At 51.5% G+C, this 21,162-nt stretch overlaps 2 protein-coding genes across 2 annotated transcripts in view; both read right to left on the reverse strand.

Moving 5' to 3' along the window:
• Window positions 1-10,760, reverse strand: part of RSPH9 (radial spoke head component 9) — a 12,699-nt gene extending 1,939 nt beyond the window's left edge. Inside the window, exons 1-4 of the mRNA XM_028097565.2 lie at window positions 10,445-10,760; window positions 7,227-7,392; window positions 5,085-5,214; window positions 4,505-4,651 (exon numbers count right to left, since the gene is read on the reverse strand). Coding sequence (XP_027953366.2) covers window positions 4,505-4,651; window positions 5,085-5,214; window positions 7,227-7,392; window positions 10,445-10,671 — 670 coding nt within the window. The 5' untranslated portion in view covers window positions 10,672-10,760. The remainder of the gene's footprint in view (window positions 1-4,504; window positions 4,652-5,084; window positions 5,215-7,226; window positions 7,393-10,444) is intronic.
• Window positions 10,761-11,616: 856 nt separating this feature from the next.
• Window positions 11,617-17,040, reverse strand: MAD2L1BP (MAD2L1 binding protein). Its single transcript, XM_028097444.2, has 3 exons — window positions 16,973-17,040; window positions 16,198-16,463; window positions 11,617-14,147 (listed from the first exon to the last, which is right to left on the reverse strand). Exons 1-3 carry the CDS (start codon window positions 17,016-17,018, stop codon window positions 13,635-13,637), a joined length of 825 nt encoding a protein of 274 aa, XP_027953245.1. The 5' UTR covers window positions 17,019-17,040; the 3' UTR covers window positions 11,617-13,634.
• Between the last annotated feature and the right edge of the window lie 4,122 nt (window positions 17,041-21,162).

Here is a 21,162-nt window from a genome sequence, read left to right on the forward strand (position 1 = left end):
AGCTTGCAACCTGCCTGGGCCCAAATGCCCTGAAAGAAATGAAACCCTGGAGGCCTCGCTCTCGAGTTCACAGTCACCAGCACCTTGGCACACCCTGGCAAGGTCTGACCTTCCCTCGCACAACCTTGGCCACCTCCTACCTCCTGCCTCCAGTAGATGAAGGGGCCCAGGCTCAGCAGGGCACCCCCGGCCCCCACTGAGAGCAAGGGGGAGCTGGCAGGGATGCCAGAGAGAAATGCAGTACCCCCACTGGGGCAAGGGGGCAGCGCCAAGCAAGCTGAAGGAAGTGCCTTCCTTCACTGGTGGTGGCACTTGATGCTGGCTGACCTACATGCACCTGGAAAGCTCTGGCTTTGACCCGGGCAGGTGGTGGCACCCTGAGCTGGCGGCGAACAGAAGTGGCATGTGAGGGGCCAGCCAGCCAACAGCACTGCCTCCCTCCCTCTCTTGCATTCCTGTCACACTCCTGTCCTCTCCTTGTCCGTGGCTCAGCTGGTCGCCCAGGAAACACACTCGCGCACAGACTCTTAACGTGCCAGGAGTCACGTAGCGTCTACCTGGAGAGCCCGGCACTCGCTGTCACCTTCACCCACTTGTATTGCAATTGCTGGAAAGGCCGGGCCCAGCCACTGCCACCGCCTCCTCTCAGACAGGGGAAGCAGCCTCCTGTGGCCCTAGTCTCCCCAAAACTTACCTCCTGCCCTCTGGCAGCCACTCTTCTCTAATGAGCTGTGTTTTGAGGATGTGGTGGGGGGCAAGCAGGTAAATCAGGGATGGAGCCTCTTGGCAGGAAGTCCTCCTGGGTTGCGTGGGCCCCAGGGGTCTCATCGGGCTAGTGGAAGCCTCAGGCTAGCCTCAGGCAGGCATGCGCATCATGATTACATTCGCGTGCCCTCCCGGAAGAAAGGCAGCAAAGCTCTGAGATGGCGTTTGGGGGAGAGAGCAAGCCAGACTGGGGATCAGGGCTCTCCAGCCACAGCAGATGGTTTTACACTTTCTCTTCAGACCAGCCCCACACAACTGGTCACACACACAGAAATGGCCATGGGTCACTTCTCAGAGCGGTCACTCCCCCCCTCCACACACACGAGGGCCACAAATTATGGTCAAATCCCCTGACGGAAGAGTGCCCCACTCGATGGGCAAGGCCAGGCCTCCTGGTCCAGAAGGCTAAGCACCTGTCAGCCAGGCTTCCAGGGGGCTGGGTGGGAGGAGCCACCTGCACACACCCCCAAGAGAAAGCTGATCCGCCACCGTGTCCCCCCCCCCCCCCCCCCCCCCCGTCTCCAGTGTTCCTGACTGCCCCATCGCCCTCCTCCTCCTCACCAGGCCTGCAGGCAGGCCCCATGCTGCCCTCTGCTGACTGAACTGGGCATTGCCGCCTGGCTCCCGAATACTGCAGCCCCGCAGCCCCGGGGTGGGCGGTTCCCGAGATCCGTGGGCTCCAGCCCCTGAGTAGAGTAAGGAGAGAGCCTCTGCCCTCCACCCCACCCCCCACCCCGCTCTGCTTCCCGGGACACCAGTGACGTTGTTCGTGAGACACCTTCTATTTCACATTTCCACTTCCCATCCTGTTTCATGTGACCTTCCCAAATCTCTGTGAGGCAAGGGCAGTGTCTGGTCCGCGAGGGCATCCAGCTACCTGCTCGCTGGCTACCTGCTGAGGAGCACTGAGTGGAGTGCTACCTGGAAGTCTGGCCTGACCTGGTGCTCCCTCTGCCTCACCTGACTGCAGACAGGCTCAGAGAACTCCCGGCTGGCCCTTCGTCCACCAGGATGATGGTTCTGCCCCCAAAGCTACCCACGCTCACAGAACTCTGCAGACCCCAGGGCAAGGCAGGATGGCTCAGGAAGGCATTGGTGGCACCAGGCAACATCCCTCGCCATTCTGTCTGCAACCATGGCTGGTCCAGGAACAAGCTGCTGAGCTGGTCTACCTCCATGGGCACAGAAAACAGAAGTCCCCAGGGCAGGCCCAACCTAAACCATCCCTGCTAACAGGTGAACAAAGTCCCCCTGAACAGTTGCCTTCATCCCAGAAAGGAAACATCCTACCCAGGCAGAAAACGACTGTCAAATTCCACTCCTCCAGCCAGTGCTGGTTTTGGCCCCACTTCCGCAGCCACGCCCATTGAGGCTGCTTTGTGCCTTGCAGGCAGCCTCCCAGCAGCTCTTTCTCCTCCTTTACTGGCAGGTAAGGAAGGGAGTCCCGGAGCAAAAATCTGAGTGTGCGCTCTTCCCTGGACCACCCACACTTCCACCACCACCCCCCAACACCACAGCCCCAACCAAGTCATCATGAGGAAAAGCTGGGCCTGACTGCCTGGAGGTTTTCTAATGGTGGCTCTGGGAGGCAGGGAGCTGGAGGCCCAGAAGCTGTGATATTCCCTGAGGCCAGGAGCATCCCCCCTCAGGCCCACACACACAGATGCCAGGAGCCCTCAGCCACCAAGTCTCCAGCACTGAAGGCAAAGTCACACGCCAGGGCAGACTGAACCATCAATTGATCCTTCGGCCATGAGGCCTGCCATATGGGCAGGATGTCTAGGGCCTCAGGCCACTGCAGCTCACCTAGCTCCCAGGCCCAGGTTCTTACCTCCTGATGAATTCACTTGCCGACTAGACACACATCAGGGTGGCCCCAGCATCCTTTCGGAAGATCCCCCAAAGTTCTATAGCTTACAACCCCAGCTGCAGGGAGAGATAGCTACCTCCTGTGCCCCCTTTATCCAAAATGAAAGGGCAGACAGGGTTGCTGGATTCCCTTAGGTAGACTTTGCTGGGTCCCTACACCCCATCTAGCTGGCTTTGGTCTTGGTCCAAAGGCCCTAGCACCCCCCTCCCTGCTCCCACCGCAGAGGTTGAAGCTCCAAAGGTGAGGAGGCACTCTTGGGTCAGTCGCCTACTCAGTCAGCACTGCGGAGGGAGTGCAGCATCCCTGGGCCCTGGAGCATCCGGCTGCAGGTGAACCCCGGAGCAGGGCTTTCCATCCATGCCCAGATTCAGGGGAGCAGGGCTACAGCCCCCAGATTAGCGGTATGAAGAGGACTTTTCTCAGCCCGCCCCTCAGACCCTGGTGCTGCGTCCCACCACCACAGTGTTGCTGGCTTCCTGTATCCACCAGGGATGTGCAGGCCACTCTGGCTTCTGGCCAGGCTGGGAGCACAGAGTTGGGGGAGATAACGGGAGTCCGGAAAGCGTGTCTTATGGGGGAGAAGTGGCCCAGCCCCTACCAACCTTCTTTATCTCCCCCGCAGGTCCAGGAGCCCCGTTCTATGCTCAGGGAGGTTTGACTTGGGACCCCCACATGGCAGAGGCCAGAGTGGCCATTCCTTGCTGGCAGCCCTTACCCCCTTGGGACCATCGCCCGGCCCCTGAGACACTGCAGGAGCCATGATATGGCCTCCAGATCCCTACCTGGCCCCATTCCATCCTTCTGTGCACCTTATTGTCACAGATCCCACCACCTTGCTGTAGGCCTCCTACCCCTTGGCCTCCTCGGTCCTCTTGGCCTGCCCTGACTCCCCTCTAAGGCCTTTTTGCCACTAAAAACACTAGTAATAATGACTAATTTTCATTTGAGTCCTTACTATGTGGTAGGCCCTGCTAGAAACATCTAAAATACCGTTATTCCCTTTTAGGAATGAGGGAATGGAGGCACAAGGAAAGTGGGGGGTCTGCCCTGGGATCACACAGCTAGTGAGTGGCAGATTTGGGATCCCAGCCACAGCAGGTCCCTGCAGTGCTCAGAAACCCCAAACGTGGGGAGGGAACGAGACAGGGGCACTGTGTCAGCACCCAGGGCCTCGCCCCCACTTGCCCAGAGCCTGGCACCTGTCCTGGCAGACATCCTCCAAGCAAGAGCGTCTTCCCAGGACACACACTTCTCTACTGGCACAGCTCGGGGGAAGGAAATGGGGTCCCTGTGCCCCCACCCCCAACTGCTGGGGGTGTGCCTGGGCCGGCTGGGCCCTGAAAGACCTCTGAGGCTGTATATTTTAAGATTAAAACCTACCATGCACACAGCGGGAAGCAAATGTACAGAACTCATTTCCTTAGCAGGTGGTTTGCCCTTCAGTCGCTCAGCACCCACTCACCAAGCACCGGCTACGTGCCAAGCACTGGATCTATGCCCAAAACTGACAGTTGGGATAGACGGTGGCTAGTATTTTCAGGGAGGTTTTCAGCGATGTTTGGGAGAGGATCCCCAGCCTGCCTCCTTCAAGACTGGTATGGAAATCAAGAGAGGCACTGAGAGACTTCCTGTGTGTGGAATCACATGGAAGGCAGTGCCTCCTTTTGTCTGCAGACATGAACTGACTGTTTATTATGAGCCGAGCCCTGGATTGGGCCCTGGGGAAGCCCCCACCCTCAGGGAACCCCAGTGAACCACCAGTTCGCACTCAGGCCCTTGGTTCCAATCTCAGAGGAGAATGGCAGGTGGCATGACCCACTGCTCTGACCTAGAGGCAGGTCCAATGTCCTCCAAGTCATAGGCTATTACCTTTGGGGATGTCATGCTCTAAGGAGTCCATGAAGTCCAGGGAGGGGTCCAGGTCAGCCTTCTCAAGCAAGGTCTTGTTCTTCAGCTCAACAGGCTCCCTGAAGTGGAAGTAGGAACTAAGCTTCTTGGCTTCAGACAAGGACAGTCCTAAAAAGAGGAGGTAGGTAGGAAGGAATGGTCGTCCCTAAACCCCACAGCCTCCCTTTCTCCATGCATGAGGACCACATGGAGAGGCCTACAAAGGACTCAGTCGGATACTGACAGAACTAAAGGGAGAAAAAGGAGTTGTGTTTTGTCGGAGACACCAAAGAGGAAGAAGGTGGGAAAGGCAGGGAGCCCAGATGGCAAAGCCCTGGCCAAATGCTCTCCTACCCTTAGGCAGAAAAGAGGGTCCAGTGACTGGGCAGCCCATACCAACCACCAATGCCAGGCCATGGAGCACATCCTCCCAAGTGATATGGCCACGGCTGGTCTTTCTCTGAGGAAGTGGGACAGGTTCCCCAGGACTCCCAGAAATGTGTCCGACTATGCTTGGGAAGAGATGCCCTCCTGCCCTTGAGAGGGGCCCTGGAGACCTCACCTTCAAAGGTCCGATTGACATGGATAGGTCCAAAAGGGGTCTTAAAAAGGGCTCCTCGGGGGATGACCGCCACAGCCTTGTCAATCTGGTCAATGACAGACACCAAGCGGGTCTCTTCCTTGATCTGGACCTGAGGAGACAGGAGACAAGCCAACCTGCCAGAGTGCTATGCCCACTCACCCCTGGTGCAAGAGCCCTCTGCATGACCACCTGACCTGGATCACCACCACGTAGATGCCAAGTCCATGGAAAATCATGTTGGGCAAGCCCTCACCTTTCCTCCTCTCAAGATTCCCTCCCTCCCTCCCTCCCTTCCTTCTCTTCCTTCATTCCTCTGTCTCTCTTTTAAATTGGTAACACATACTGATGGTGCAATATTTAAAACTACAAAAAAAAAAAAAAAAGCAGTCTCTCTCACCCCATCCCTGACCCTCCAACTGCCCTCACTGGAGGCAACCACTGTTAATAGTTTTTTATGTAGTCTTCCAGAAACATACCATCCTATCATCATATGTAAATGTTGCTTACTTTGCCTTTTTAAAATATAAACGTAATCCTGATCACTGTAGAATATTTAGGTAATATAGAAATAGTTCATAATATACTCCACAAAGAATTAAAACCATTCATCATCCACCTTCTAAAGATAATCACTAATAACATATTGGCATACTTCCTTCTATTCTCTTTTCTGTGCATATATTTAAAACAAGAGTCTCAGTTCATATAGTTTCAGATCCTATGCTTTGACTTAACGTCTCTCAAGCACCGCCCCATATTATAACATTTTCATGCAGATGAAATTGGTTACAATCAATATCAAGGGCAACCCTGAATAAAAGGACTTCGCAACAGTGTCTGGAGAAAAGCAGCACTTGACAGGGAAAACGTGTCACCAGGGGCCCTGAGAGTCACTCCGCCACCTATTTCCCAGGAGCTGCCAACTGGAATTTTTACACATTAGATGGAAACGAATGCTTTACACATGCCTAGCCCAGGGCCTTCACATAGGTTGCTTCATTTAACCTGTACAAGATTACGAAGTAGATATAATTATCCCACCATTTCAGAAAATACACCTCAGGGAGGTCGAGTTTGTCAGGTGGGGTGGGGGAGAGGGGTGGAGATGGCAGTTGAGGCATCATAGGCCTCGACTGAGACTTTTGGCCTCACCCAGGTTCAAGTGCACAGGCTGTGTTTTGAACTCCAGGTTTGTCTAGTTTCAAAATTTGCACTCCGTATTTTTTAACCCAACAGTTCCATTTCTAGGAACTGAAACTTCAGAGAGCATACATACGTTGGAAGTGACACCACATACAAGGTCATTCGTTGTGGCACCGCCTGTCAGAGCTACAACTCGGAGACGTCGTGCATTTCCACGACGAAGACACTGGTCTGACTGTGGGACGTTCACACACAGTAAAAACAACAGGGGAGGCTCTTTAGGGTACTGACATTGAAAGAGCTCCAAAAAATATTAGGTGAGAAAAGCAAGATGCAGAACTGTGTGCATAACATCTGCCATTTGTTTTGTCTTAAGATCAAAAGAGACTATGGAGAGGTCAGGTATTTGCTGAGGCTTGTATTTGCATCAAATATCTCCGGAAGTAGAGCTTCTGAAACTTTAATGTGTATTCGAATCCCCTGGGACTATGTTAAAAACTCCGATCCCGATACCAGCTGGAGAGTGTGCATTTCTAACTCCCAGGCCGTGATGATGCTTCTGATCCAGACAGCATTTGCGTAGCAAGACGTGGGCATGCACACATGCGCAAAATGGGTTATGTTAATGTCCCCCAGAAAGAGGACCTGGGGGACTGGCAGACAGGGATGAGAGGGACACTTTGCTAAATTCTTCTCTGTACCTTCAAATTGCAAATCACGTGGATATATTATCCAGTAAAATAAAAATTGATATAAAGACACGAGAGCCTGTGCACATCCCATTACCCCATAGTGCAACACAGACCCCCCTCCCCCAGCCCCCGCCCAGAGCCAGGCTCCCGACAGAGCGGCCCGTCCACTCTCTACCCTGTGGCACAGGAGCTGTGTGGCTTTATGCTATTGCCACCGTAATTTCTATTGGGCTGGGCTCTGGATGGCCCAGGCTCTCTCTGTCCTCCTGCTCTCGTCTTCACTCACCACTACTTCTTCTTCAAAGACCTTTTCGCCCTCACTCATCTTCTGCAGCTCAGTGTGTTCATATTCATGCGAGGGGTCCCCCATGAAGCGGCCCTTCACCACAGATGTCTGTACCACCATATCCTCCGTGGCGGGGGGCAAGAGGCTCCACTCCATGCAGTTCAGGCTGCCAATGACATCCCCATGATCCTGGTTTCCAGGCTTCCTGCCACCACCCCTTCTCTTGAGGATGAAGCCCAAGAAAAATGTTGGGAGTCACACCTCTCCCCTTCCAAGGCCTAAGTGCCTACGGTGCACCCTACCCCCGTGTGTGAGGCAAATTCAAATTTATTCATAAAAGGTCAAGGCCCCAAAAGCTTTGTGCATACCAAAATTCCAAAAGCTTTTTCCTAGATAACTGCACTGTGAGATTCCTGATGAGCTTCTAGAAGCTGAACTTTCCTCAATTACAAGCGCCCCTGTTTTGGTAGGCCCCAAATTCATGCTCCGCCTGCCTACTGAGCCAACAGCACGGCCACATTCCCCCATTTCTCAGGAAAGCCGGTCCCAGGCTCCAGGACCTGTCTGTCCTCTGAGGTCTCCAGCACTGACCAGCCCAGACCCTTCTTCCCCACTCCTGCCAGGAGAGGGCGTCCTCCCACTCCTCTCTAACCCACTCGGCCTGTTGGGGTAGGCCTGCTCATCTTTCCACCCTTCTAGAACTCTCCACTGGCTCCTTTCTCAACATCAAAACTTCTCAGCTTTCTAAAACAACAGCCCTCAAAGCCATGCCCTGCTAGAAAATAGTCTTTTCCCGTCCCTCACTCCTCTCCTCCAGCTCTGAACAATAATCTCAGAACAACTGACCCCGTGGAAGCCTTTCCTCCCCTCACCTTCACTCTGCCCACTACACGGTCACTTCTGCCCCTGCCACCCCACAAAACTGCTTAGGAGGACATCCTCAGGACCTAAAAACCAACAAATGCATCTCCCTTCTCTCTCCTCCACTGCCCTAAGCATTCCCAGGGATCTATTCTCACCCCTCTTTTCTCTCTGCAGGTTGGCCCACCCGACTCCCAAGGCCCTAGCTACTGCCTAGTTGGTATCCAGAACCCAACCACCTCTCACCACTTCCACTGTCCCCCGGTGGTCCAAGCCCCTATCTACTCGTACCTAGATACTACGGTAACCTCCTAACTGGTCTCCCCAAATCCATACCTGCTCCCCTTTCAGTCTAGTTCCCACCCAGCTGCCAGATCATGTCTCTGTGTGGAAGCTTCCAAAGACTTCCCATTAAGCCAAGTCCTTGCAATGCCCCACAAAGCCCTCTGGTCCCTTACCTCTCTGACCTCATGTCCTCCAATGTTCCCTCCTCTCCAGCCACACTAGACTCTATGGGTTTCGACCAACACTAAGTACACATCTGCCTCAGGGCCTTTGCGCTTGCCTGGAATTCTCTTCCCTCAGATAAACACAGAGCTCACTCAGTTGCTTCAGGTCTCTTCACATATGTTACCTTATCAGAGAGACTATCTCTGACCGCCCTATTTAAAACAGTACCACATCCTGTATTCTCTAGATCTGCGATCTTTGTGTTTCTTTATTGTCTTCCCTCCCCCCCCACCCCCACACACTATAATATAGACTCCATGAAGATAAGGACTTTGTCTCATATACCACTGAATTCCTGGTGCCTGGATCAATGGCTGGCACATAGTAGGTGCTGAAGAAATAAAAACTTATAGAATAAAATGAGTCCCAAATCTCTATCTTCAGTCCAGATGTTTTGTCTGGACTCTGGGTTTGTACTTTAATATGCCTCCTTATGACCCTGCCCCGCCCCCCCCCAAGTCCCCTCATACCAAGTTCAATGGGGCTTTCCTAGTCCTGCTTCCTGAATTCTGTCCAGTGGGTGGCACTAGGACTAACCCAGCCACCTTAGCTTCTCCACCTCCCCCATTCAGGCCCAAGTCTGGCCAGTGCCACCGCTTACATCTTTCCAACCCATCCCCTGACCTACATTCCCTCAGCTACCTCTCCCTTGCAGTCTCCTTCATCTGGATACTGCAACAGTCTCCTGGATGCTCACCCACTTCAGGCCGGCCTGAGCAGGCTCTTCTTGCTTAAGGCCCCTGAATGGCTCTCCAGCTCTCCATAGCCTCTGAACAAATCCCCAGACTCTCCATCCAGTCTATGTAACACCCTGGCCTGCCACTGTCAGGTTTACCTACCTGCTGTTCTCCCAGACACTCCAAGCCTACTCCAGCCAAATTTGCAGAACTTTTCCCTCTAACTGGCATGCCTTTCCCCCATACTTTCCTGGGGAACTCCGGATCAGCTTTCAGATCTCTCTTAGCAATTTTTATTTCATTGCTCTCTAGAAGGCCCCCCTCGGTCCCCCCTTGCATACCCCTCTATCCTGGGATTAACACTTTGCTTTAATGGCTGGGTTACATATCCGCCTTCCTTCCTAGGATGTGAATAACTTGGAGACAGGTGAGTCTTAGCCATCTTTGTAACCCCAAGTCTACAAAGAATGCCTCCAATCAATGTTGGATTGATGCATGGACAGATAAATGAAGTCTCCAACTCCCTGCGGCCTGAATGGCTTGTTTTGTAAGGTGGTGAATTTCCCAACGTCGCTGGGGGTAGTCAAGAAAGAGGCGGGGTGGCCTTGCAGAGAAGGTAGCGTCTGGGGAATTTCCCCCAGTTCTAAATCCCTCCTCTCCCTTTCTGCATTCGTTCTCTACTTCCTAGAGCGCCTCCTTTTGTGAGCCAACTCCTCCACCGAAGATACTTCTGGACCCGCTTCCAAACAGCACCTCATTACCCTTCAGGGCTTCTGACCCTTCTCCAAGCTGTACTCTTCAGAATGCCAGGCCTGCACCCGGCGTCTACTCCAGGTCCGCATTCTCCGGGACCTTTCACCTTGCTCCGCCTCCGTTCTTGACCCTGCCTGTATTATAAACCCACCTACGTCCAAATTTCTCTCCCCCCGCCCCTGCTCCGCGATGTTCTCAGGGCCCGGCCCCTTAATCCTCACCAGCTTAGTTGCGGCCCCGGCCCCGCCCCCTGGGCCCTTCTCCAGTTGGGTCTCCCCAGACCCGGTCCACCCGCTGCCCGGAGCCCGTCGGCCCCACCCCTTTCGAGTCCTACCACGCCCACCCCTTCCCAGCCGCCCGGTGGCGCCCCCTTCAGGAGCCGGGGACCGCCGCGGCCTGGTAGGCCGTCGCCTCAACCTGTAGAGAGTCTTTCGTGGCGCGAGCTGGTCCTCGCTCAGGCCCTGCGCGATGTAGTAATCGGCGACGAGGCCGAGGATGCGGCCCCAGAAGAGGACCCGATCGTAGCGGTAGTCGCGCTTCACCAGCGTAAGGGAGGTGAGCAGCGAGGCCCGACGATCGGGGCTGAGGCCCTGCCCGCTGCCGGACGCGAGCTCCAGCGACAGCAGGAGGCTCTCCGCGTCCATTGCGCCCACGGCTCTGATCAACGCCCGCCAGGTTGCTAGGAGAAGCTGTCTCCATGGAGACCTAAAGCTCTGCCCTTCCGTCGGGCAGGAAAGAGTCCACCCACCCGGCCGCCCCCGGCCCCGCCCTCTCGGAACCTCAGGCCGGCCCTACTCCCGACACAACCCTTCTTCCCCCAAGTCTGGGCACACGCGGGCTCCTGTCCTCGGTCCTTCTCGCGTTGGGGACCGCACGTGTTCTGCTGTCACGGTAACGGCGTGGTTTCCCCTAACATAGGTAGCCTACCGTGTGGGATTGAAGGTCCCCAGTTCCATGGATATTTTTGCCTTTTCTGAAAAGCCTTTCCAACAGTTGAATAATTTGAGTCCTCACCGTATATGCAATGAGGGCTTGGGAAGAAAAATAACACAACAGTAACTTTAACTGTATTATTTCACTCCGGTTGTGTCCCTTCTTGGCCTCAGAATTGTGTGAAGAAAAGAATTTGAGATCTTGGCTCTAAGAGTCTAGGAATCTAAGACAATTAACCCCCACCCCAAGCCAGGTCCTACAGAGAGGGGGGGTCCATCGTTCCATTCTCCTCAGTCTTCATGAGATGTCTCTATTCACCCCTTCCATAGGACTATTCCACCCAAGTGACAAATGGAGAACACGGCACTGGGGCAAGGCCCACACCTTGGGGGAGCAGGGTGTGAAGAGAAGTAGAAAAAGGATGACATCACCTGCCACCTACATTTAGCTACCTCGGGCCCCACAACTGTTGCTTTTAGGCCCAAATGGTAGCAACATAGAAAAGGCCAGAACCCTACTGCAGCTGGGGGTCTTCACTCCCTGGGTTAGAGACTACTTCACATCCACCTCCGGAGTCCCCAGCCAAGGTCACACATGTGAACAGATGCCTCAGCAAGCCTGTTGTCAAGGAAAGAGATGGGATGTGTTGATTTTTTTTAAGATTTTATTTATTTGAGAGAGGGAGAGAGAGAAACAGAGAGAGGGCATGAGCAGGGGGGGAGAGGGAGAGAGAAGCAGACTCCCTGCTGAGCAGGGAGCCCAACAGCCTGTCCTTAATATTAACTGACCTTTTCATTTCCGGATTCCTTTGGAGAGGACTCACGCAATCAGAATGACGTGGTCCCCCGTGCCAAGCCAAGAGAGAAATGTGTCTAAATTACCCAGATAATTACTTTGTTTTGATTATCTGGGCATTGCTTATGAAGGCTTTTACAATTTGAGGGAGCTGACTTGGCCTAAGGTGTTTTCCATCTCAAAACAATCTGTAACTCCTTTGTCCAAAACTCTTCCTCCGCGTAGAGCCCTCACTCTGTCCATTCCCAAGTAGGATATGGCCCAGTTCCTCTTTTGTAACGCAGTATCCTCAGACCAAAAACCAGCTGAAATTCTAACTGCTGGAATATGCTTCAAGTGGTCACAGTGCCAAAAATCACCCAAACCTTTTGTCCTCACTGATTCCAGATTACGGGCAGCTTCCTTCTCAGGAACCATGGTCTGAAGCCAGAGAAGGGAGTCCTGCAGCTTTCCAATGCTACCACCTTTGGCAGAGTGAGCCTGCTTATTTCAGAGGAAAACCACACAGGCCATACAGCACAATGTACAGTACTCAGCCTCTGGAGCCGGGTGGACTGGGTCAGAATCCAGGTTTCACCACATAGGCAAGTTATTCTATTTCCCAACCCTCATCTGTAAGATGGGAACAACACATACTGTGGAAGGTTGTTACATAAGATAATGTATGTAAAGTGCTTAAAACGCAGTGTAAAATTTAAACATGTTTTATGTTTTCTTAAAACATTCTTCTTAAAACATAAAAAATAGTACATATTTATACTGTCCCCATTTACACACACACACAAACCTGCCGATCTCCAACACCAGCAGGGTAAGGACTCTGTCTTCAACTTGTTTCCAAGAAATAAGCAGGTGTTCTCAGGGACAAAGAGCATCAATGCTTAGCAGTCAGGATGGCAACAAGCCAGAGAGAAGAGCAAGGATCAGGCGGCCAAGTCAGAGGCGCAGCTGAGGGGAAGTGCCGCAGGTGGGAGAGTGCGGTGTGCCTAAGGACAGTGTGACCAACAGGGACTGCCCGCGGCCACCAGACGACAGCAATGCAGACAGGCTAGGCAAAACCCCCGAAGGGGCAGCTGGCCTCAGGAGCTGTTCCCGCAGGTTTGCAGCTTTGCAAAGGCCCTCTCAGTTTTCCTTTCTCAGCCCAATCTCTCAGCCCCTTTTCCCGTGTGACCTTTGGCACACATACCGTAATGATCACAAAAACCCCTATGTGGCAAGGAAAGGAGGTCAAGCTAGCAGGTAGCTGATGAGGACTCTAGTCCCAACTCTGACATCAGAGTGTTACAGAACTTTGGCCAAGTCCCTTCACTTCCCAAATGGGCCTAGGGCTGATGAAGAGAAAGAACCATCAGTAAAAAAAAAAAAAAAAAAAAAAAAAAAAAAAAAATCCTAGAAGCCCTGAAGCATAAGAGGCCAAGGAGAAAGACAAAATACTCTAGTCTTAACCCTGGAAATCTTGAAGCCAAGAGTTACAGGATAATTTAATGCAAATCCATTCATTTTTTTGTATCTAACTTCATTATGTCCCCAGTAAAAATTCTGAAAGTCCACAGCAAAAAGCGTAATAGGGCCACTTCCATAAGAGTGTCTGTCTATGGGCCCACATTTGCTTTCCAACCCAAGCAGAAATGCCTGACCCAGCACCTTCTGGGAAAACCAACCTTTGATTCAAAGAGATGTGTTCAGTGATAATTATGACAGCCACAGCCACAAAACCAGCCCACCAGGAAGTCTGAGGAGGGGAGGCAGGCAGCTGGAAGGACAGAACATTCCTCTCACCAGGAAGCAACTCTATCTCCAAGCAAGAGATGGGTGACTTGATGCCACAGGGGCAAAGATCATTTAAGCCATTGTGTTCACAATGAAGAAGCACCCCCATTCACTCATGGAAGCCTTTAAGTGTCACTGGTGCCTGGAACCAAATGTAATCCTCCCAGGCCGTGGCTGGGATAGAGGGTCTGCCACAGGACAGGGTCACAGTCAGTTTGTGGCCCCGGGTGGGCACTCGGTAGTTGAGCTTGGGTCGAAACCAATCTTCTCCACAGTCCCGGTGCCCCTGTGCCATGACAATGGTGCCCATGAGCGGAGGAGCCTGGAGCTCACTGAAGGCATCAGCCATGAAAATGGCTCGGAATAGACGGCGCAAACAAGCTGCTGTGCTCAGGCTCTGGTCCATGTTGTTGGGGGCCAAGCGGGACAAGTCAAGCTCGTAGAACTCCTTGGGACTTAAGGCACTGCCACCAAGGAGGATAAGCACGCGGGGTACTAATGTCCGAGCAAAGAAACCCTCTAGGTGGCTGAGGACACTCTCCAGTTCTGCCAGGGCTTGTTGACATTTCCTGCTGCTCACCTCAGCGGTGGCCCGAGCTTTCTTCTTCATCGCATCCTCAGCCTGTGAGGACAAAGACCGGTGAAAGGGAAGGACGAGATGGCGGAGGCTAATGCCCTTTGAAGAACCCTGCTGGGATGCAGTATACTTCTGGGACTGGGTTTCCATGGCCATGACACTGGGTTTTTATCAGAGGGCAATATATTTAAAAAGGAAAATGCATTCTTTGTACAAAACCATACTTTTCCCATGCTCAGAACAGCTAAGACGGTACTCTGAAGCAGGAGGGCATCCAGAAATAAGCAACTAAAATAGTCAAGGAGATTTGGTGGCATGGCAGGTGGCAAACTTTGCTGTGCCATGAGTGACAACAGGAAATGAGGATAATCTGGCTTAATAAAGGTGATTTTGGAGTTGGTCTTCCAGTTAAATGTGGAAAATTAAACACATGCTTACTTGTGGTCCCATCTAAAATACTACTAAATGAGATAAAAAGGAAGGGAGAGAGGGGAGAAAGAAAGGGAACTCCTAAGGGCAAAGAGAACTGGGAAGCAGACAAAGGTAACCACAATTTTTGGAAAACAGAAGGCAGATGGAAGAATTCAAGGGAGCTGAATACCAAGTGCTAAAAGAGGGAACCCCCCTTGAAAAGCAAACCAATTCACACTGCAGAACCCCAGAAGGGCTCAGGAATTGACAATTTAAGTACCACAGAAGAATGAACAGAGAGGAACTGAGTGAAAACCCATGTGAGGACCCTTAGATCATCTCCCAATTTCCTCCACCCAGTCTTCTCCAGAGAGAAGACTTTCCATACTGATGTTTCGGGAGTCCTCCAAAGAGACCACTAGGTTCCTACCCAATATCCTCAGAGTGAAGTCTACAGCTCACAAGGCCCAGCCATACACACAGAGCTTTCATTAGTTTATTCTTAAATATTCATCAGACACAGAATAAAAGCCTCTAACATGAAAGTCAGAGACCAAAACAAATAGGAAAAGGAATCCAGAAAAAACTGAGAAACTGAAAAAGAACAGAGTAAAACTTCAAAAATACAATAATTAATATCCTCAAGTAAGAGAAGATCATATAGACATGAAACAACAGGATGGTATAAAAAAGAAACATGGAAAAAATAAGAAAGAGCTCTTAAGACTATGATCACAGGGACGCCTGGGTGACTCAGTTAAGTGTCTGCCTTTGGCTCAGGTCAGGATCCCAAGGTTCTGGGACTGAGCCCCATGTCAGGATCCCTGCTCAGCGGGGGTCTGCTTCTCCCTCTGCCCCTCCCCCTCCCTGACTCATTCTCTGTCTCAAATAATAATTTTTTTTTTTGAAGATTTTATTTACTTATTTGACAAAGAGAGACAGGGAGAGCAGGAACACAAGCAGGGGGAGTAGGAGAGGGAGGAGCAGGCCCCCGCTGAGCAGGGAGCCCGATGCGGGGCTGATAGGACCCTGGGATCACAACCCAAGCCAAAGGCAGACGCTTAATGACTGAGCCACCCAGGCACCCCATAAATAAAAAATCTTAAAAAAAAAAAAAAAAGACTATGATTGCCAAAGGAAACTATAGAAGTGTTAGAATATAAAGTCAAGGAAGTCCCCTAGTAAGTAAAACATAAAAATAAAGATGGGGGGTGCCTGGGTGGCTCAGTCAGTTAAGCGTCTCCCTTGGGCTCAGGTCATGATTCCAGGGTCCTGGGATCAAGCCCTGCACAGGGCTCCCTGCTCAGCGGGAGGCCTGTTTCTCCCTCTGCCTGCCACTCCCCCTGCTTGTGCTCTATCAAATAAATAAAATCTTTAAAAAAAATTAAAAAAAAAAGACAAAGGGCTGAACATCTGGGGAGAAAAGACATTAAAATTAAAAGGTCAGTTCATCAAGTCCAAATGCAACACAATAGCGGTTTCAGAAAAAGAAAATGAGAAAATGCTGGAGGGTTAGACTATCAAAGACTAGGGTAGGGAGAAACTAAAGCCATGCGGCTGAAACACATTCCTTACAGCTGTTGAGGCTGACAGGGCCTGAAGATTCCTCAGAACCCCTTTTCACCTGCCTACCGTGTACAGTCACAGTCTCCCCACCAGCTTTCTCCCAAAGCCTGTGCCTTACCTGGGTAGAAGGTTTTCGGTAGAAGTGCTTAAGCTGTTCATAGGGCAGAGGCAGTTGTTGGCGCTGGTACATGATATGCTTTAGAAGTTCACAAGTAAACCGACAGCAGCCTTCCTGGCTCACAGGCCCGGGAAACACCACTGGCACCATGCAGTCTCTGGGGCGAAAGGGCTCCGAAAGGTTGGGAGGTTCTTGAGTAGAGGTAGTCTCAAGTAGTTCTATCTGGGGGGCGTGGGTTTCCTCTGACTTCTCATACCATTCCAAATCTAGTAAGTGCGCAGAGGGACAAGAGAGAGACAAAAAATTTTAAAGCCAGTCAGTCTCCTCATTCCCTTGTACTGGGGAGGGGACAGCCCGACACATTCCCTCCGCAAACTCCTTGAGGGTGGTGGCGGGGAGATTCCAGACCCCAGTCGCCTAAGATGATTTAAGTGACGGCGGGATGGGAATGGGGGAGGGAGAACTTCGGACACCGTGACTAGGGCTCCGCTCAGAAAGTGGAGGCCCTAACCCGGGGAAATTCGTTTACACTAAGTGTAATCAAGCGGGATCCAGAACGCCGCGGAGAGGAAGACAGAGTGGGGACGAACCAATGGGATCCAGGACCGAGGGGGCGATGGAGTCCCTGGAGCCGAGGGGGAGCCAGGAGGGATGCCGGCAAATGGGGGCAAGGAAGACGGGCCAGAGAAAGGGTCATGAGCTAAAAGACTGGATAGCGGAGGTAGGGAAGAAACAGGTCCCCAAGTCTCCCCGACCTCCGGAGCCCAGGCCTTACCAGGTACTGCGGCCCGGCACAGCACTTCCGGCTCCGGAGCCGCCATCACGACCTCCTCCGGCTTCTCCGTGCAGTTTGAATAGGCGCCTCGCGGGGTATCATGGGAAGCCCTTGCCTCCACTTCCGGCTCGACTGGGACGAATGGGAGCGCGGCGCCGCCGCAGTGGTGGAAGCTGGGCAGGGTTGGGATTTGAGCCGGGTGCTCCCTCCGAACACTCCTGCACGGGTTCCGCCGAGCCCTTCCCCCACAGGGACCCCACGCTCTCTCAGCCACTGAGGTCTGCCTTCCAGAGGACACTCGCCCTCACGCACCCATTCTCTCCTGCGTTCCCTCTTCACTGTGCACCTACTTCGTGCCAGGCCCTGTCCTAGGTGCTGGAGCCTCTGGCAAACAAGCAGAAGGCAGTTGCTGTCCTAAGGGGTTTGCTGCCTAGAAATACGATACCATGTGATGAATTATATACCGTGGGGTGTGCACGGGCTGTGGATAGAAGAACTGGCCACCTAAGCTAGAGGGTGTGGAAGCAAGGGGTGATCCCAGAGGAAATGTGCCCAGGAAACTGTGACCTATAGGATGAGTAAAAGTAAAGAGGAGGGCTTAGGTATCCTGGAGACCTTGAGAGACAAGAGCATCCTCCATTCAAGGAATGAAAAGAGTTCAAGGGTGCCTGGGTGGCTCAGTCGGTTGAGTGAGGGACTCTTGTTTTGGGCTCAGGTCATGATCTCAGGGTCAGGACATTAAGTCTGCAAGGGGCTCTGCGCTCAGTGCCAGAGTCTGCTTGAGATTCTCTCTCTCCCTCTCCCCCTGCTCCTCACCCACTCACGCTCTCTCTCTAAATAAATAAAAATTTTTTATTTTTTTTTAATTTATTTATTTGAGAGACAGAATGAGATAGAGAGAGTACATGAGAGGGGGTAGGGTCAGAGGGAGAAGCAGACTCCCTGCTCAGCAGGGAGCCCGATGTGGGACTCGATCCCGGGACTCCAGGATCATGACCTGAGCCGAAGGCAGTCGCTTAACCAACTGAGCCACCCAGGCACCCTAAATAAAAATTTTTTAAAAAAAGAAAGAAAAGAGTTCAAATTATAAAGAGTTAAGGCTGTGGCAGACAAACAGGATCCAGATCATGGTAAAGCTTTACAAGCCGTGTTAAAAAGTTTGAACTTGATTCCCGTAGGGGGATGGGCAAGCTTTGAAAGCTATCAGTAGGGGAGTGACATGATTAAATTTATAAATTTAATCTCTACACTGGCTGCAGTGTAGAGATTACATTACAAGGAGGATGAGAGAGGAGGCAGGGATTACCAATTAGAGCTGCAGTTTTCCAAGTGTATTGGTGAAAGAGACCTGAACTCTGGTAGTCACGGTGGGGTGGGAAGAAATTGGTGAACCCTAGAGATATTTAGAAGGTCCAATGAGCATGACTTGGTGGTTGATCCCAGGAAGAGGAAAAGGGATAAAGACTACCAAGAAGACAAGCAGGTTTTTTGAGTTTAGCAACTAGATGGCCAGTTGTGCCATTCAATGAAGGAGGGAACACTACAGGAAGACCAGGTTTATTGGTGTGTGGGTATGGAAAAAAGATGAATTCAGTTTTTGACAGGTTGAGTTTGCTGTTCCACTGGACAGTGAAGAGGTATTTAGGAACACCATTAGGAATAGAAATGTGTTTGAGAGTCATTGGTGTAGGAGTGTATAAGATCAGCCAGGGAGGGCACGTAGAATGAGGATGAGCTGGGATCCTAAAGACACTAATGTTTAGGGGATGAATACAGAAAGAGCCTAGGTACTGAGGAGTACCTAGAGAGGTATAAAGAAGAATAGACAAGTGTCAGGTCATGGAGGCCAAGAGGGGTGTGTCTCAGGAGGTAGGGAGCAGAGACCAAACATACTGTAAAAGTACAATGACTAAAATACTGTGGTGTTGGTTCAGGAATGAGCAAATAATGAAATAGGAGAGAGTCCAGAAACAGATCCATGTATATGTAGATCTCAGTATATGATGAGGGTGACTTTCAAAGCAAGTAACTTGAGACAGCTCCTTATGCATTTAAAATAAAAAACATCAAATTAGTTCCTACCGCACATCTTACATAAAGATAAATTCCAAATGAATTGAAGATCTAGGGGCACCTGGGTGGCGCAGTCGGTTAAGTGGCTGCTTCTCAGTTTTGGCTCAGGTCATGATCTCAGGGTCCTGGGATGGAGCCCTGTGTCTGGCCCCAGGCTCAGCAAGGAGTCGGCTTCAGGATTCTCTCTCTCCCTCTGCCCCTCCCCCCGCTCTTGTTCATGCTCCCTCTCTCTCTCTCTCTAAAGTGAATAAACAAATCTTTTTTTAAAAGATTTTATTTATTTATTTATTTGACAGAGAGAGACTGCAAGAAAGGGACCACAAACAGGGGGAGTGGGAAAGGGAGAAGCAGGCTTCCCGCTGAGCAGGGAGCCCAGGACCCTGGGATCAGGACCTGAGCCGAAGGCAGACGCCTAACAACTGAGCCACTCAGGTGCCCCAAATAAATCTTTTTTGAAAATGGATTGAAGGGGTGCCTGGGTGGTTCAGTCGGTTAAGTGTCTGCCTTTGGCTCAGGTCCTGATCCCAGGATCCTGGGGTCAAGCCCTGAGTCAGGCTCTCTGCTCAGCAGGGAGCCTGCTTCTCCCTCTCCCTTTGTGCCTCCCCTCCACTTGTGCTCACTCTATCTCACTCTCTTTCTCAAATAAATAAGTAAAATCTTTTAAAAAATAAAATGGAGTGGGTCACCTGGGTGGCTCAGTTCATTAAGCGACTGCCTTCAGCTGGGGTCATGACCCTGGAGTCCCAGGATCGAGTCCTGCGTCAGGCTCCCTGCTCGGCAGGGAGTCTGCTTCTCCCTCTGACCCTCCCCCCCCTTTTTTTTAAAGACTGTATTTATTTATTTGACAGAGAGAGACACAGTGAGAGAGGGAACACAAGCAGGGGGAGTGGGAGAGGGAGAAGCAGGCTTCCCGCCAAGCAGGGAGCCCGATGTGGGGCTCGATCCCAGGACCCTGGGATCATGACCGGAGCCGAAGGCAGACACTAAATGACTGAGCCACCCAGGTGCCCCTGACCCTCCCCCCTTTTGTGCTCTCTCTCTTAAATAAATAAATTTAAAAAAATAATAAAATGGATTAAAGATCTAAACATAAAAATAAAGCTCCAAACTCCTTGAAGAAAATACTGGGGAATAATTCATAATCTAGCAGTGGGGTTACCCTAGGCATGACACAAAACCAAGAAAGTATAAATGGAAAGATTGCTACTTTGAATTTATTTTTAAATTTTTTTATTTTTTTATTTCATTATTTATTTGTCAGAGAGAGAGAGAGAACAAGCAGGTGGTGTGGCAGGCAGGGGGATTAGCAGGCAGAGGGAGAAGCAGGCTCCCTGCTGAGCAAGAAGCCCAACTCGGGACTCGATCCCAGGACCCTGAGATCATGACCCAAACCGAAGGCAGACGCTTAACCGAGCCACCCACGTGTCCCTGAATTTAAAACTTATCTAAAGGTACTCTACGCAAAGAATGAATGACTAACTATATACCAGGAAAAATTGTGTGTGTGTGTCTGTGTGTCTGTGTGTGTGTGTGTGTGTGTGTGTGTGTGTGTGTAATCCCATAGTCAAACACCTCGTAAGCAACTCCTCCAGGAAACCAAACACATCTACCTTCCATCTCCCAGGACCCTGATCTCCTCCTAGACAGTCATCCCTGTTTAGTCTACTCCTCTGCCAGCCTTCACTCCTGTCTGTGGTAAGCTAGGTTGTTCGAGAACGGGATATCAGAATAGGTTATCCCCTCCCATCTCAGAAGAAATTCTCCACTTAGGAGACAAGAGGATTGGGACGGAAGTAAAATTGCATATGTTGGGTGATTGAAAGACACAGGGAGATGAGAGGATGAGTGTTATCAGGCAAGTGCAGCAGGCCCTGGTTATCAAGGGAACACAGAGTTGGTGGTGGTGAGAATGTTGGGGGAATAGTCTTGGCTCTCCTTTCCAACTTCCATCCTTCTTGAGATCTCTTACTGAGTTCCTCAGTCTCAGCCTCTAAGTAGCAGTTTTCCTGGCTGGGTCGTGCCCCTGGCTGGAGTTGACCTCTGCAGCATTACGTTCCTTTCGCTGAATAGGGTGGAAAAGAGAGAAGTCACGTGTGCTTTCAACCACTGAAGACCGC

This window comes from Eumetopias jubatus, unplaced genomic scaffold, assembly GCF_037043125.1.
Source record: "Eumetopias jubatus isolate StellerSeaLion01/CBP00866 unplaced genomic scaffold, mEumJub1_p1.0 scaffold_6, whole genome shotgun sequence".
NCBI lineage: Eukaryota > Metazoa > Chordata > Mammalia > Carnivora > Otariidae > Eumetopias > Eumetopias jubatus.